Raw genomic sequence first — 12,919 nt, forward strand, 5'->3', positions numbered from 1 at the left:
GCACCATGTAATTCACAGCAATAAAACTCAATGACTGAATGAACATCTACCAGAATAGTATACTTCTGTCTTTCCAATTCCAAACAGTTGCTAACACTGTCAAACAATTCTTGTCACATTGTAATCTTCAGCAGTTTCACAGGCAACAAAACTCTGGCTAATGGCATTTGTAAGGGTGTTGGTGTATACTTCCCGTGGTTTTGAGGACCACATAAAATTCAATACCGGACCCCTGCTCTAAACAAATCTGCTCGTCAGGCTGCCGCTCTGTAAAGTTTGGAAGCATTGTTGTGACTTTGTTGTATTTAACAAATTGAGAACTAACTGGGCTTTTTTTGCTTGCAGGACGGGACCACTCCATTGTGGATAGCGGCGCAGATGGGCCACAAAGAGGTGGTGAGGGTTCTGCTGCTGCATGGAGCTGACCGGGACGCAACACGGAATGTGAGCACATGGCAGTTTTAGTTTTGTGGCCTTCTCCCCCCCCCCAACGGCAGCATGGCCAAGACAAATGTATGAATAATACAGTCAGTTGGAGCACACAGTTCTGGCAGCATTGACATTTTATGCACATAGACTAATTTTCAGACAACTTTGGCAGTTAGCAAACTAAATTGACCTCTCTGAAAACAGACTAGGACTGGTTTCCTAAATTTAGGAGCCTACAAAGTGGATGGTTTCAGGGGTGGATTTAGGGATCTAATCGAATCTAATACAAGATTTCTGAATCGTTCTAATACCATTTAGTTCAAGACATAGAAACATAGACACATGACGGCAGATAAAGGCCAAATGGCCCATCTAGTCTGCCCATCCGCAGTAACCATTATCTCTTTCTTTCTCCGAGAGATCGCACGTGCTTATCCCAGGCCCTCTTGAATTCAGACACAGTCTCTGTTTCCATCACCTCTTTCGGGAGCCTGTTCCACGCATCATGAATAAACCATAATAATTCTATGGGAACATATCCTTACAATCCTTTAACTAAAAATGCTAACTTTACAATCTATCATATAAAAATGTTTTCAACATTCTACAAAATTTCCAATAACTAACTTCTGTCCTTTTTGCATAGGTAAATCATTCCAAATAACAATAGCATCATATGTAAAAGAAGAGTTAAAAGGGGGAACTGCAATAAAAATGTATTACTCAATCTAGTAGATGAATAATGCAAGTGTGAAAAGAACAAAGTGAGATGAATGTAAGCCTCTGCCTGTATAATATGATGAATCGGACAAACTATATTTGCCTAAGTTTAGCCTCCTAAGTTTTAAGCTCCTATATTTAGGAAATATGTATTCCTAACTTAGGAGCCGATGCAGAAACTTGTGTTAGAGCTGTATAGTTTGTATAGAACACAGTTTCTAATTCAAGTTGAACAATTTTTGTTCCTCCATGTAGAAAACTAATGGCATGCAAATTACTGCTATATTACAAAGTGTGAACAGGCAAAAAACAAAACAAAAACAGCACACACCTTTTGCTGCGGAAGATCAAAGAAATGTCTCTCTTCCTGTTAGTGTGTGGGCATAAATTGGCAGGAATGGAGATTAAAAAAAAATTTTTTTTTTAAATCCTATTGCTGTGAAAAGAGTCACCTCCCTGCCTCTATCCTCTGCAATACTACCCAAAATATCAATGTAGTCTAGTGGATTCCTCCTCCTCCTCCTCATGATCTCTTCCCCTAACACCCCCCAAAAAATATCCCCAATATTTTGGTGATCTCAGACTCCCTCTCAGCATTCCCCCCCCCCCCCCTTTAAGCAGAGGCAGAAGCAATGCCCATTTGCTCCTGCCTCCACACTGCCATCTTGAAAAATGACAACACCTGAACCTGTATAGTGCATCCTGGAATGTACCATGCAGGGTTAGTCTGCCAAAGAAGGACATTTTTCTCTTATTTGGTAGTCTCTGGGCAGAGATTACCAAATAAGGGAAAAATTCCTTTATTTGACAGACTGACTTGTACAATGCAACCCAGGATGCATTGCATGGGGTCAGGTACTGGTTAAAGATAGGGGGAGGAGACTGGAGGGTCTTGAGGGATGATAGGATCCACTAGACTGAAAACAACAAACAAACTGCAGATGATGTACAAGATGCAGGCGTTGTTTATTAATAGAAAAAATGCAGTAACATATACAACCTTATAGCCAACCAAGGGACCCGACACGGTCCGTGTTTTGGATAACATGCCTTCCTCAGGGGTCCATGGTGGTTAAGGTATAAGACAAACCGCATAAAAGATATCAAACCAACGCCAATATTGAACGAATATGGTCAAGCGAATCCTGTGCTTCTTCAGGATCCACTAGACTACCAGGATTTTTTGTTTGTTTGTTTTTGAGTGTCAAGGGATATCCGAGGATCACTCTGGAGTTGGAGAGTGCAGGGTGGGAGGTTCCACTAGACCAACAAGGATTTTTGGAGGTTGTGTCAGGGAGAGGGAACAGGTCCCTTCTTTAGTTGACGATGGGAGATTGGGAAATTTTTAGGTTGTGGAGGTGACCCGAGGCAGTGTGAATTAGAGCTGCTAGCTGATCCACCCTAGTGTGACTGCTGCAGATGCTAACCCTTCAATGCCTCCTCTGACCTGGTGTTCTGCTTCCCATGCTGTACTCACCTTAAAGTTTTCTGCAGCAGTTCTTTGCACTGGGGAAGAATAGCTAATAGTACCATTATCATCTATTAAATGGGATGTACACTGGTATCTTACTCAGAGGTTTGCATAGGGTTAGCTTCTGTGCAAACCGTTTTTCTGCATTATATGCCCAGAAAATTGAACACAGATGTCATACCAATCACACACTTCCAACTGCACTAGCTTTCTGCATCTGCCAACTGGATCCAGATTTGCTGGACAGGGTTCATCCAGTTCTGATTTCCTAGGAAAAGCAAGACTATAAGTCCTACCATGCATTGGGGTAAACCCAGAACTGGATCAACCTGTCCTGCGAATCTGGATCCAGTTAGCTGTCTTACCCTTAGGTACCTCAAATTAGGCATTTAGCTGTTTGACTTTGGGCCAAGTAGCGATTTATGGCAGTTGAGCATTAAGTGCAAACTGCTTTTCAACAAGTTATGCTGCTCAGCCACTGTAGATAAAGAACTTTTTCATTGCATGTACAATACCGATAACAGGCAGCACTGTGCAAGTTGCACAAATACACAAACACATGTAAATTAATAAATTCAGTATATTCTCTCTCTGGGAATTTAACGTACTCTCCCTAGTGTTAACCAATATGTGACAGATTAATGCATATTGTATTTGTGTTATAATCCTTATCATCTATTAATAATTAACAACTATGGTAAATGTCTCTAGTTTAGCACAGTTCTGTAACCATGGCAACTGCCACAGGAATTCTTTCCTTTTTAAATGTATATGCTATACCGTCATTCATTTATTTTTTATTTTTATTGGGATTTAACTGTCTTTATGAAGAGATTCACCCAAGAAAGAGTTTTAGAATACCAGTCTGAATGAGTGCTATAGCAAATCTGTTAAAACAAACATCAGTCACCAAAAAGCCGGTGCTGTGTATCAAACTAAACTAGAGTAAACCACAAGTACTTTCCAGTGGCTCAGAGATCATTGTTTATAAAATTAAAAAAGGGAATGTGCAGCTACAAAATGTCTGCTTGACTTCCCCTGGAATTGGCCCTCTCTTTTCATGCTCATAATCACAAAAGGTATTTCATTTGAAGTTGTCAGAACATCCAGGTTTGCATTAGAGAAGGCCCTGGGTGGTCTAGGATCAATTAACTGGCAATTCAGTTTTCAATAACTGGTCATTCACTTTCTCTTGAGCAGCAGTTTGTCACATGTTCAGTCCCTGTGGTAGACTGTCTTCCTCCTCCATGGTGGTGCAAGTTTTCTTTTCAGTCAGAAATCCCACACAAGAGGGTAATGGGTTTCACCATGGAGGCTGTGAGAGTGTACTAATACTGCTTCTCCTCCAGAAAAGAACCAGGCCCATGGCCGTCTTATGTGTAGAAACATAGAAAATGATGACAGGACCAGATGGGCTATTCATTCTGTCCATTGACATCAACTACTAAGCTCTACAATCCCTTCATCTCCCTTAAAAAGCTGCTGTACTCTCCCTTAAAAAACGTATGTACTTACTTAATTGAGGAATGGACCAAGTACTATCAGTCCAACTCGGGGGGAAAGGTTTCTGATACTGTGTTTTGGGAAGCTGCAAAAGCTTACCTCCGGGGTTGTATTATAGCCTACACAGTCCGACAGCGGAAACAGAGGGATGCTGAACTGGTATCGCTTGCTAAACAATTGCGAGAAAGTAAATCTCATCACATACAGCAGAACACCACGGATGCCCGTCAGTCCTACCTTACTATGCTAAACGCATTGACACTATCCTGATGTAGGGCTCATTGAATTTAGATACCACAAAGGGCAGTGCAATACATTTTTGGTTAGAGGAGCCCCAACCCCCAAGCTCTCCAATTGCTGATATATATTCAAAGGGTTATGGCCTCAGTGGCTTACCTCATTCTGCTACCTTGCGATACCATCCTCACCACTACCATCTCCACTTGGGGACTGTTCCATGCATATACAATACCACTCTTTCTGTAAAGAAATATTTCCTTACATTACTCCTGGGTCAACCTCTTTCACGCTTAATTTATTTTGAGTAAAGGCCTGAATCTCATACATTTATCTTGTAGTTATTTGAATGGTTTTTTTTTTTGCCATATCTCCCCTATCTCAGCTTTCTTCCATGGTATACATGTATATCATTAACACTTGCTCCATATACTCTACAACAGTGGTCTCAAACTCAAACCCTTTGCAGGGCCACATTTTGGATTATTAGATACTTGGAGGGCCTCTGAAAAAAAAATGGTTAATGTCTTATTAAAGAAATGACAATTTTCCATGAGGTAAAACTCTTTATAGTTTATAAATCTTTCCTTTTGGCTAAGTCTTAATAATAATATTGTAATTTATAGCTAAAGAGACATATGATCAAGAAATGTTTTATTTTACTTTTGTGATTATGATAAACTTACCGAGGGCCTCAAAATAGTACCTGGCGGGCCGTATGTGGCCCCCGGGCCGCGAGTTTGAGACCACTGTTCTACAACAAAGACTGTTGAGCATTTTAGTAGCCACACTCTCTGTAATTGTCCTTATAGAGTGCTGTTCCAAAATATTAAACTTGACAGTAACTTAAAGCAGAGTATAGAACATTACTATGAGAACACTCGGAACTCTTAAACTAAGATCTTCTTTAATGCAGTAATCAAACAAGGAAAATAACTTACAGTTCAGATGTGCTGGACAAGAGTTATTGCCTTGCATCTTGGGAGTCTGTTCTCAACCTGCTTTCTCCCCATGCATGAGAGGCTGGAAGCTTCAGCAACACACTAAGTAATACTGTTTATACATTTTCACTGGTAAAATCTTGATGGAATCACAATGGACATGAAGTAGGGTTACCAGATATCCAGATTTACCTGGACATAACCTCTTTTTAGAGCAGTGTTCTTCAACCGCCGGTCCACGGACCAGTGCCGGTCCACAGAAATTTCCTGCCGGTCCACAGGGCCAGCAGGTGCATCAGACCCAAAACAGTGTTCTTCAACTGCCGGTACACAGTGCGATCGATGCGGCGTTATCTTCGAGCCAGGTCCCTCTTCCTAACTGACTTAGTGCACAAAGCCACGGGCAGTGGCTCCTACGGGCATCCTGCGCCTGAACCGGAAGCCTTCTCTCTGACGTTGCAACGTCAGAGAGAAGGCTTCCAGATGAGGCACAGGACGTGCAAGGTGCAATTAGTACTATTGTGGGGGTGGGATCTGGGGTGGAGATTGGATAGAGATGCACGGGATCTGGCCCATGACTTAGCCCAGTGTTCTTCAACCGCCGGTCCACAGAATAATTCTTTTATTTCTGCCGGTCCATAGGTGTAAAAAGGTTGAAAAACACTGTTTTAGAGGACTGTATGGATGTCTGGATGGATAGCAAAAAACCAGGCAGTTCATCGGGGCCACATCTGGGAGGGCATCTGATGTAAGTGACATAATTGTACTACATCTGTGCATACTCGGAGGCCCTTTAGAGATTCAGCCCCAAGTTCAGGGAAGGATAGAAGACAAGATTTGTATGGGGGTGGGGCTGGGGCGTAACATGGCAGGGCCACGTGTCTTCTTTTTATACTACTACAAATAGGGTAATCCTAACTTGAAGGGCCCATGCAACCCTAATATAGCATGGCAGTTTCAGTTTGCAGAGGAAACATACTCCAGACTAACAAACCCAATGGAAAGAGAAGGAGGGGCTACTTGCCCAACATGCTTAGGGAACAAGCCAATAGAAAGAGTCCCAAAGACACAGGAAGCTGTACATATGCTCAGAAAGAGTTTATTACAGGGAACTACAAGACTAGGGGACTTGTAGTCCTATCATATAACTCTATTTTCAGACAATCTAACAGTGCTTACCACATAAACACAAACAACAAACAGCCTGCCTGTTTTTATGTGACTGCACATATTTTAGGATGTGTAAGATAATAAATAAGGTCAGAAGTGTGTCAAAATGGCTGCCACACCCTTTGCCTTATAGTCACAAGATGGCTATCACAACCTCTAGTGGCAACAGAAAAATGAAACAGACTGTTTTGTCAGTATTGCCACTTGAAATTCTTAACTTGTTTTAACTAATTCCCAAATGAAGAGAGAGTATACTATGGTCAATAGTCCCTCCTGGTAGGTTAATTATCTTATCATTCTGCTGCACTGTGTGCTGGTTTCACACAAGCCAGGCACTATGTACCATCTGCTGTGAACCATGGAAGTCAACTTTGTAAAATGATTGGGGGTGCAAAATCCAATGGAAACGAGCCCTCCATGAACACAGTTAAGGAGTTTGCTCAATACTGGGGGTACTCAAGCACCCACAGAGCTGGTTCATATATGAACATCACACAGAAGCAAATAACCATTCATTTGAACTCAGCCATTCTGATTGTGGTGACAAAGAAAATTTCTCCCATAATTTTCTTCTGAAGCATCTTTTTTCAGGGTTTTGCATTACTTGAGTATAAAGCTTGGTACTTTAACATTTCTCCTTATGTTACTGGTTATAGGATGGTTCCACAGCTTTATTTAAAGCTGCCACTAAAGGTTTTAGTGAGGTGATCGAAGAATTACTGAAGTTCTCACCAGCACTAGGCATTCTGAAGGTAAGCAATAAGCATTTGTTCCACTGGTATTGCTAGAGCTTAATTTGTGAACAAAAAAGGAACGTAACTGTGGAATCAGGGCTGGATTAAGGCCAACTAATGCCCTAAGCACAGCCCAACAATGGTGCTCCTCGGCCCTACCATTGCAAAACTGACATGACATTAAGACGCAACAAGTGCTAAGCATCATTGTATTAATTTAATTATTTAAAATGTTCTTACTCGCTTACATCCTGCAGTTCTGAGTGAGTTACATAAAAACACTCATAATTTAAAACATATACTTCACAATAAATGACATAACAGACAAACAAAACACTATCTAATAACAGGTAGACTTAAAATCAGTTTCATATATTAAAACTATAATCATCAACATTGGGTCAACCTCTTCCTTCCTTTCCATTTGCATGAGTAGTATCGCTCAAACAATACTGTTTTAATCAATTTCCTGAAGCTTAATAAAGATGGAGCCCTCTTTACTTCAAGCAACAAGGCATTCCACAACAGAACGCCTTGCACTGCAATCATCGAATGACAATGACACCCGAATCTCACCTGCTTCAAGGATGGAACCTCCAAAAAAAGCTGCTCATCAGAGTGTAATGTTCGAATTGGCTGATATTGGTTAAAAAGATTGCTCATCATTACCGGCTGCTTAGTGAAACAAAACATCATATACGAGGGTATACTGAAATGAATGAGCAACAATTTTTAAAAATCAGAATTTTTTTTTTTTTTGTAAATTCTTTATTCATTTAATGTAGGAAAAACAAGTACTGTGGACCATCTTAATGTACAGACCTTTCTTTACATTTCAACATAGTCACCATTTCTCTGCACACATTTTCCCCATCGTTCTGCAAGCTTGAAAACTCCCTTGCAGTAGAACTCTGTTCCAGCTGCCTGAAGACACAGATGCACTGCTTTCTGGATGTCTTCCACTGTCTCGTAGTATTGGCCTCGCATCTGTTCCTTCACAAAACCAAAAAGATGGTAGTCAGAGGGTGCCAGGCCGGGACTGTAGGCAGGGTACGGAAAATCATCTTCATTTCGATATCTCTGAAGAAGGTCTTGAGTGATGTTTTTTCTCTGAACTTTGTGGTTTTTGGTCAACAAACATGGGACCAGTGAGCACAAACTTTTCGCTAGCCCAAGCTTTCAATCATTTCCTGCACTGCAGTGTGTCCTATTCCAAGTTTTGCTCTGATTTTGTTCACAGTGACAAGTCTGTCTTCTTTAATGATGTCATCAAGCTTTTCCTTGTTGCATTCCGTGCAGGCAGTGCAAGGGCAACTGCTACAAGGCCGATCTTGGATGCTGTATTTCCTTCTTTGAAATGTTTCACCCATCTCCTAACACTGCTAGTGCCCATGCACACATCTCCATACGCACGCTGAAGTCTTTGGAGAATTTCTGCAGCAGGGATTTCCTCTTTAACAAGGAATTCAATAACAGCACATTGACAAAATGAAACATCAGTGTAGGTCATTTTGTATCTATTGCCTGTAGTTATGTGATAAATGACATCATAATATCTCAAAGTGTAGTGCAAAGGCTGTACATTAAGATAATGTATTTGTTTTTCCTACATTAATAAATTCTGATTTTTTAAAAATTGTTGCTCATTGATTTCAGTATGACCCTGTATATTTATAATGATTAAAAAACACTGAAATTCATGTTGGATAATGGGTGTGGCAGACAGCAGTGAAAGAGGTAAGGGCATGATAGCTAGGGGGAAAAACCTCTGTGATGCACCCTTCCCTTAGTGCCCTAAGCATGTGCCTGTTTTGCTTAATGTTTAACCCAAGGCTGTGTGGAATGGTGGGGGGAGATGAACAAGTACGAGGGGCTGCTGAAAAGTTCTCAGCCCAACCAAGAAGAGAATGATGCGGAGCTATGAAACTTACAAGCTATTTGATACTTTTCTTGACACTTTTCATTTCATATTGAAACAAAAAGTGTCAAGAAAAGTGTGGAATAACTTGTAAGTCCCTCCCCTAAGCAAGCATCCAAGCCAGAATTTCACTCACACCTAAGAACAGTACCGGGCAGAGCTTTGGATTCTTGCCCAGAAATAGCTAATAAGGAAAAAAAACAACAACCCAATAACAAATTTTTAAATAGAATCAGGTTGGGCAGACTGGATGGCCATTCGGGTCTTTATTGCTGTCATCTACTATGTTACCTCTTCTCCCTTCCCCTTCTTAGTGAATCGCACCTAACTTGTAAGTCTCTCCCCTAAGCAAGCATCTGAGCCAGAATTTCACTCCACCTCTTCTCCCTTCCCCTTCTTTATGAATCACACCCAAGTCCCGCTCTGCCCACTTAGACATAAGGCACAATTAGGCATCCTGCTGTAGACGCGTTACTGGCACCCACTTTTTTAAAAACAAGTTTTTAATCAGTTTTAAACAACGTAGTCAATTACCACGCTGATTAAAGCCAGTTAAAAAATTAAGTTGGGCAGCAGTAGGGCTGAATATGGCCTAAATGCCAAAGTCCATTCTATACCTATGAACTTTTAGCATCATAGCACACTAAATGCACTTTAAGCTGCATTAAGGCCATAATGCTCCTCGATGAATTCTTTCCTTATGGCCCTATGCACTTTTCCCCACAGAACCAAGCTTTATTTCATTTAGATTTATGAAAATTTGCTCAACAATTTCAAACACAGTTATTAACGTGCAGAAAATTACATCATAGACCCCTTTAACAAAACTCTGAGCAAAGGCACAAAATATGGGATAAAATTTGTTTGTTATATTTTGCATTTTACTATAGACCATTGTCTGTACTTTTAAAATTCAATAAAAATTTTGAACTAAAAAAATAAAAAAAAATCTTTAGTACATATAGCTCTTGTAAGTTAGAAATCATGTACTTGAGAACAATATTTTGGAAAGTTTAATTTTGTTGTTTTTTTTCTCTGTATTCAATGTATCCGCCAAACCCATCTCTCTCATTCTTTTCTATTGGTGCGACATGTATCTCACGATTTACCAAATTTTCACCAGAACGGCTCTACTGCCCTCCATGCTGCAGTCCTCGGTGGCCATTCAAAATCCATCTCCCTTCTCTTAGATGCAGGAGCCGATCCCATGCTTCGGAACAAGGTAACCATTTGCCTCTTCCATTCCCTAACCATAGCTGCAAATCACATTAGCCTCAGGATGTTCGTACTGTGAAATAGTTTATCGAGGCAGGCAGAGCAGTACTTGATCATATCAAAGTTTTATTTAATATCCAAAGCAATAGTAGTGAATGAAATTCTTCTACCCAGCTGTTAACCAGGGGATATAATGGGCAGCATCATGCTTGTTAGAATTTACAGCTGAAGCACCCATTTTATATATTTTCTTTAAATTCCACCAAAAAAAGGAGAGTTTGCATAATAAGTTCCCTCTTCTGGCATGAGAGGTTCTCAGCTTCAGATCAGACTAGGAAGCTACTCACACTAACAGGCACTTAAAGGGATGGGGGAGAACAGGAATCTGTTAGGGCTGCAGCTTTATTCTATGTACATAACTTCAGTCAGTGCAACCAATTATCATTTATAGGGCCAGATTCACTAAACGCACCGATCGTGTCCCGACCAGTTTGCGATCGTTCCCGACCCGATTCACTAACCTTGCGCCCGATCATTCTCCCACCGATCCGCCCATGCAAATGAGAGAAATGGCATGCTAAGTAGGAAGTCATTGATTCATTGAACAGAACACCGATTGGGTTTGCCGATCCAAAATGAAGCGACTGCTGAGGACCAGTCAACTCTCCTGCTCTCTGCCACACTGAAATCCCAGTATCAAGGTTACAAAACAACTGTCAAAATAAAAATAAAACAGTACATTACTCCCCATATATTCTGCAAAAAGCGCTGTGCGAGCCCGTGGTTTTAACCCGCAGGTTAAAAGCGTGTTCTGTTCTATAATCTGGCTGCAGCGTGTTCTGTTCCATTAAATTGAAATGTCCACTCAAGTAAACTGCAGCCACCCCTCCCCCTTTGTTTTGACCTCGCTTGTGTGGAGAGCAAGCGCATGCGTGGATTGCACCTACAACCAACCAGGCTGGTCTGCCCATGCGTCGCGATCGCTCTGCAGCAATCCATGATATTGCGGTGGGGCATGCGTCCGATCAGATAATTTGCATGAGGACTCTGTAGTGAATCGGTCGCCCGGCAGAACTTGGCCACAAATCGCCCAACAATGATCCAGACTGGTTAGTTTAGTGAATCTAGGCCATAGTCCTTAACCATTTTTATTTATTTAATAGTTTGGTATATTACTTTACATAAAAATTACATCAGAGCAGTTTACAAAAACAGGACAATGAAAAACCAGCAGATCAAAAAAATAACAAATGAACTAGGTCAGGGGTAGGCAATTCCGGTTGAGAGCCGCAGCCAGGTCAGGTTGTCAGGATATCCATAATGAATATGTTTGAGATGGATTTGCATGCACTGCCTCCTTGAGATGCAAATTTATGTCATGCATATTTATTGTGGATATCCAGAAAACCTGAACTGGCTCTGTCTCTCGAGGACCGGAATTGCCTACCCCTAAACTAGGTCATTCCTGGCTCAGCCCTCCTACCACTCTATAGCCATTCTAAACTGCTATGTCCTTTCAGGCAGTGGGGTCATCCTTCCATGTGTCCACTCCAGGTCCTAGTCTGTAGATTGTCTTGTAAATACTAAATACCCTCCCTCTTGTTACAGGAAAATGAACTGGCAGTAGAAATGACACAGAATGAGCGCATTCGCAGGCTTCTGCGGCCAAGAGGGATGTGCAAAAAGAGTTAACATTGCCATCACCACTAAACCCTCTTCCCCATCCTGCACTTGATGGCTTCAAGAACAGTTTTGCCCTATCTAAAAGCTGCAAGTCTGGCACTCAGCTAGCTGTTATGTGGTTTTACTTCCTCTCAGAATATTCTGCATTATAAAGAGAAAATCCAAGTGTTGCTTAGCGGGGAGAATACATCACGTTTGTGAAAACACCATCCTTTGATGGAGAACCATAGCCATAAGTACGTACTGCTGAAACAAAAGATAGATGAGTTTCTAAAGCGCCTCCACTTACAACAACTATATAATGTACTGCGCCAGAAGAAAATAAGCGTGCGTGCATATGTGAACAGAAGCATGAGTGATTCTCAAAGCTCTGTGACAATATAAATGACAAAGACATTGCTTCATGCTGGAAATAAATATCCTTCTGCCTCTGTGACTTAGAATGGCATTTTGATCTGACTAAAGAGATGCTATAAGCCAGCTATACTAAAGGGGAGGCAGGAGTTATCAACATGGGTACCATTAGGAGACGTGCTATTTTACTGTTAATCCTAGTTTTCTTTTTTTTTTTTTGTTTGAAATCATTTTTATTAGTCAGAAAATATGAACATACAGAACAAGAAACCAGATCAAAGGCAGAAGGGATAAACAAGGTACAATACTAACTGGCTAATAAGATAGAGGCCGAAGCCATACGCTCCCCCTCCAAGGTGATTCCATGGTAGTTTAAGAACACAAGACATCTGCCTCCAGCTGCTGATGTAACTCCCTGAGCAAGCTCAGTTCATGAACAAACAGAGCATGCTAGGGGGGGGGGGCTAGGGAAAATGGCACCCAGCATCCACTCTCCCCCAGCAATGAGAGATGTCTTAACTACACACCCCTCCCCCGGTACCTC

General features: G+C 41.3%; 1 protein-coding gene across 1 annotated transcript; it reads left to right on the forward strand.

The window, feature by feature from the left end:
* The first annotated feature begins 347 nt into the window (after positions 1-347).
* On the forward strand, positions 348-12,457 carry LOC117355579 (ankyrin repeat domain-containing protein 29-like). The gene is made up of 4 exons (XM_033934332.1): positions 348-444; positions 7,128-7,223; positions 10,247-10,345; positions 11,947-12,457. Exons 1-4 carry the CDS (start codon positions 379-381, stop codon positions 12,028-12,030), a joined length of 345 nt encoding a protein of 114 aa, XP_033790223.1. The 5' UTR covers positions 348-378; the 3' UTR covers positions 12,031-12,457.
* Positions 12,458-12,919: the final 462 nt, after the last annotated feature.

Source organism: Geotrypetes seraphini, chromosome 2, assembly GCF_902459505.1.
Source record: "Geotrypetes seraphini chromosome 2, aGeoSer1.1, whole genome shotgun sequence".
NCBI classification, from domain to species: domain Eukaryota; kingdom Metazoa; phylum Chordata; class Amphibia; order Gymnophiona; family Dermophiidae; genus Geotrypetes; species Geotrypetes seraphini.

Coding starts and splice junctions, on each gene's coding strand:
- LOC117355579 (XM_033934332.1), top strand. CDS start 379: ATGGGCCACAAAGAGGTGGTGAGGGTTCTGCTGCTGCATGGAGCTGAC. Junction 7,224..10,246: donor CAGCACTAGGCATTCTGAAG/GTAAGCAATAAG, acceptor AATTTTCACCAG/AACGGCTCTACTGCCCTCCA. Junction 10,346..11,946: donor ATCCCATGCTTCGGAACAAG/GTAACCATTTGC, acceptor CTCTTGTTACAG/GAAAATGAACTGGCAGTAGA.